Source organism: Charadrius vociferus, unplaced genomic scaffold, assembly GCF_000708025.1.
Source record: "Charadrius vociferus isolate BGI_N301 unplaced genomic scaffold, ASM70802v2 scaffold825, whole genome shotgun sequence".
NCBI lineage: Eukaryota > Metazoa > Chordata > Aves > Charadriiformes > Charadriidae > Charadrius > Charadrius vociferus.
Window position 1 is genome coordinate 14,754 of NW_009648495.1, and position 4,863 is coordinate 19,616.

General features: G+C 46.5%; 1 protein-coding gene across 1 annotated transcript in view; it reads left to right on the top strand.

The window, feature by feature from the left end:
- Positions 1-4,863, top strand: part of CDC25A (cell division cycle 25A) — a 12,229-nt gene that overhangs the window by 4,956 nt on the left and 2,410 nt on the right. The window contains exons 7-13 of the mRNA XM_009885690.1: positions 363-479; positions 1,345-1,479; positions 2,162-2,236; positions 2,908-3,060; positions 3,392-3,484; positions 3,892-3,954; positions 4,079-4,177. Coding sequence (XP_009883992.1) covers positions 363-479; positions 1,345-1,479; positions 2,162-2,236; positions 2,908-3,060; positions 3,392-3,484; positions 3,892-3,954; positions 4,079-4,177 — 735 coding nt within the window. The remainder of the gene's footprint in view (positions 1-362; positions 480-1,344; positions 1,480-2,161; positions 2,237-2,907; positions 3,061-3,391; positions 3,485-3,891; positions 3,955-4,078; positions 4,178-4,863) is intronic.

A 4,863-nucleotide genomic window follows, 5' to 3' on the forward strand; every position in this document is an offset into this window, starting at 1 on the left:
AGCGGGTGTCAGCAGAAGGTGCCCGTCACCAAGCAACAGATATAATTCTGTTGACCGTGCTACAGCCTTGCCTACCTTAAAAATGATTTCTTCCGCAGAGAAGTAGTCAACTGACAAAAGGAACAGAAAAGCCTTAAGCCTGCAGGTGATATCAAGAGGGCGAAAGCTTGATTATGTTAAATGAATTGCTATTGTAACGTCTTTAATTTGAAAACGTTCGCCTTCAGACCATTCCTGTCTGTAGCTGGGATCTTAAATCCAAAATGTCAGGTAGTTACAAAAAAAAAAAAAAAAAATGATCCTAGTAACTTACGCAGTTTGTAATTTTGGTAAAATGGTCACTTTGCACCTTTTTAATTCAGGAATCATTTGAGTTTAAGAAGCCAACCAAACCAGCTTCTCGGTGTTCTGCACATGGCCATTCCCGTGATGGGAAAGGTGTTCCCGGACCGAGGCAGGATTCATCTCCAGCTCAGAAAGTAAGTACTGCGGTGTTGTTTGCAACTAATTCTCACCTAATCCTCTGCACACCTGCGGTCTGGGAGGAAGAAGAATTGCATCAGGGTTCTGAGGAAGTGCTGCTAATCACCACTATTCACGTGCCAAACAAAAAACCTTCTCTATCTGCCAGATAAGAAAATGCTCCTCACCTTTGGCTGGTGAGATGGTTAGGAGTTTGAAACACGGACTGTTCCGTAGTGTGTGAAAGATGAGTCACTACGGAGCTGAGGGGGTGTTGGCATCGAGGTGGAACAGACGAAGCCAGTTTGAAATTGTTTTCACTGTCAATAAAGTAGGTACTTGTATTGAGGCAGATGCGTTTGGAACAATGAAGCCAGATGTGTATTTGGAACTGGATCTTATGCTCAGCTGTGACACCCAGGAAGAAAATACTACTTTATTCATATTCTATTGCTTAGAAAAAGCAACGGAAAAGCCACGATGGGGTCCTTGCACAGAACCAGAGCTGAGGACGAAGCCTTGTCTCCACTCCTGGAGTCTGGCAGTCCTTCATCCTGCTTAGTACTCCTGATCTTGGGCTTATCAGCTGCAGCGTGCGTATCAGTTCTTGGTCCTGTTGACACCACCTGAGTCTCTCCTTTGCATCTTCGCTGGATAGCTTCTTCCAGAGAAGGGGCTTATTGCTTAGCCAGGCTAACGAAGCACTCTGCTGTTGTAGGCATCAAATACAAGTATTGGAACTCAGTTTGGGGTTTGCTCAAGTCGGTGTAGTCGAGGTGGTGGAATAACCACCGTGTGTTCTGTAGAGAGGTACGGCTTCATCTCTGTGGTTACAGCATCCTGCAGTAGACGTGGAATGTTGCTAAAACTGTCTTGTCTCAGTTTCCCCTGGGTGAAACGCCCACGGGCGTACAGAAAAACTACGGGCCGGCTCTCCTGCAGCGGTCTTCTCTGACGTCCTCTGAAACTGAAGACGATGATGGATTCCTCGAGCTGTTGGATGAGCAAGATTTGAAGGTACGTAGAAAGGAAATACGACGGACATTTCAAAATCAGCTCTGTCTAACGTTAACTGTCTGCCACCTGCGTGTGTCCTGATGCACGTATGTTCTAGCAGAAGGCAGCGTGGTGAGCCAAACTGCAAAAAGCTAGGGACTAGGGAATCCTGGAAGATGAGTTGCCGTCATCTTTTTCAACTCTTACGTTTCAGTGTCTCCATCTTACACGTGCTGTTCCCTAGTGCGGAGTGTGGGATTTACTTGGGGTGCGAACGGCTGTTAGTTTAAGAATTGCTGCTGTTCCGGTTGGCAGATGAGAATTGTGTTACCAGAGAGAATTATTTGTACAGTTGGCTTTTTATTTGAAACTTGCTGTAAGAGCTAGAGGTGATATTTGCTTTCGAGCCACTTAAATAGAAGAATTTCTAATGGAATTTGAAATGCTTAAAGCTTTGACAGAATGTTATTGTTATTCAGTCAATGAATTGATATAACTTACCTTACCTCCAACACGTCTCAACTTGGCTCCGTTATTTCATTGAGTATGGGACTGGTCATCGAGTTAAATTCCTAAAACTACTCCGACAGCTGAATTCAACTGGAATGTTTGCCTGAGCTGTGCAGAAGCTGTGGCTATTTACAGTCTCTGCCATGGAGGAATAGATGAGAATGAACTTTCTTTTTTTTTTTTTTTATTGCAGAACGATGAGGAGATGCCATCTGATGTGGCGAGCCTCTGGACGGCACCACTAGTCATGAGGAAAACGGACAATCGGGTGAGTGTTCTGGGAGAGCACCACACAACCGAGACAGGGACTTTTGTTCTGGCAGCCGTTTTCGCTACTGGGACGAGTGATCGTGCTGTCTCCGATCCTGTATCTCTAACAACAACAGCAAAACAAGATGTGGCATAAACCCCCTTCGGTATTCCTTTATCTCTAGACCCACTTTACCTGGAAGACTTTGTGTGTTCATTGTTCCACATACAGTCATCAACTTTCTCTTTACAAAACCACTTCATAAATGCAAGAAGATCTTGACTTCCCTTATCGGGTCCTCGTTGACATATCTTGAATACATTCTGCCCAGGCTCACCTGGAACGCAGGTAGCCTAATCTTCTGATAACAGACTGCGAAGGGAGTTTGAGACTCCAGCAAAAAGCTCCTTAATCTGCCGATAGATTAGATTGTCTGCTAATTGGTATAAAGCACTCTGCTAGCACATCGTTTTGGTGCTCCAAGCTCACCCAGTCCTCACGGCGAGAAACACGTGTTACTGGAAACGGAGGTCCTGAGTTCAGGTCACCCTGTTGACATTCTGCTGGTGCTGCGCAGTGGCAGTGTCCTGTCCGAGGCAAAAATTGCAACAGTCGGAAAGTCTGAAGCTTGCTCGGTTTCTGATCTATATCTTTGCTAGACAGCTCTTAACTTCTCTCCTTCCTCACAGGCCAAACGATGCCGGTTGTTTGGCTCTTCATCTCTACCCAGTGGCGTAGGAAGAACCACACAGAAAAGGATGGAGAGATCCCAGGAAGAGAATTCTCCAGGGAAAAGCAAGAAGAGGAAAAGCCTGCCTGGAACACCTTCCGAGGATTCAACGGTTGGTGGCTTGGCATCCAGTTTTGTAACAGAATCGATTAGGAGAGGATCTAATATAGGTGTCTAGTTTACAAAGATTAATGAGAGAGCTTGTTTTCGGGCAAATTGCTGACCTAGCAAAACTGCATTCTCTCTGCATAGTGCAGGAGATTTGGGAGACCTGGTGCAGTAGTTGCATGCTCTTGAGCCCGAGTTTTGCCTTAACCCACGGGGAAAGCTGAGGAGTCATAATTCGGGGATTCAGAGTGAACTCTGAGTTTCTGGTGTGCTATGGGAAAAGGGTCTGTCTGCTGTCAGCGCTCGGCGTTGATCTCTAACCTTTGCTCCTCCAGAGCCTGAAAATGGTAAAGACGCGATCTTCCACAGCAGAGATCGAAAGCATTTTGGACAGCGACCAGAGAGACCTTATTGGTGACTTCTCAAAGGTAATTCAAGCGATTCAACAGTCACGTGTTAGTTAGTTCAAGTGCTTTGATGGCCTCTCTTGGTAGAGATGTCTCAAACCAGGCCGAGTAAAGCACTTCCCCGTTTTAATTGTACGTACTCCAATTACCGGGACAGGCTGGCGGCGAGGAGGGTGCTGTCACAGGTCAGACGCAAAGCGATCCGCTTCTGGTTATTCAAAAAGATGTACAAACCCCCTTCGGTACAGGAGCCAAAAATAAAATTCTCTCCCTGAATTTTAGAATTCTCAGTTTTAACTCTTCAGCTTTGCTGAAGAGATTCCTGTCGACAAAGTATCTCTGTTACGAGATGAACTGCTGGACACTGTGCTGTCGCCTACTTGGCTCACGTCTGGAATTTTCTCAATTAAATGCTGCTTTTTTCGTAGGGTTATTTATTCCACACTGTCGACGGGAAACATCAAGATTTAAAATACATCGACTCAGAAATGGTACGTACCCCGGGGACAGTAAGAAAAGCGCTTTACTATTTTGGGGGGGGGGGAAGGAGAAAACACAAAAACATCCTGAAATAACTGAACTCTCTTTTTTTTTTTTTTTTTTTTTTTTTTTAAGTTTTTTTCTGTGCTGACTGGGAAGTTTGCGAGCTTCATCGAGGAGTGCGTGATAATTGATTGTAGATACCCGTATGAGTACGAAGGAGGACACATCAAGGTAAGAGCAGTGTCGAGTTGTCTGCAGGTGCAAATTGGGGTCAATCGTCGCCCTGTGGGGCTGCTCTTTGCCAGCCAGTACCCAAGGCAGCGTGGATACCTTACAGCCGAGGTGCCCAACTGGGGTCTGGATCCTGTCACGCCTACGCACTGTGTGACTCTCGGGACACTGAGCTCGCACTTAGGTCATGAAGTGACTTTTCCCTCAAAGGAGGGAACGTTTCGCTTTCCTTAAGCGGAGGAGGTGGTCTGGGTGGCGAGCAGGGAGACGGTTCCAGAGGAGGATGTAAGACGCTTGGTGTCCAGCATCCTGATATCTAGGGAAGCTAAAATTGAGTATTCATTTAAACCACAGACTTCAAAGAACACGACCGTGCAAAACATAATTGATCTTTTGAAGTTTGCTGTGTGAGCCAGCAGGCCTGCCCTCTCCAGTACAGTGGGGTGGGGAGAAAAATCCAACGGGCCACAAGCCACAGCTGTTGAAAGGACCATCCGCAACAGGTCCGGGGCACGCTGAGTCAGCGTTAGATTGTCTGCAACGTTCTGCTTGGCTTCGAAGCTGCGTTCCCGGTGGCTAGAGAGGGTTGCCAGAGCTCCTCTGGGAAACTAAGATGAGGAAACGGCTTGCAAGGAAGTGAATTCCAGGGGGATGGGAGCAGTCTTTTTTTCAGTGGCGCCCAGTGA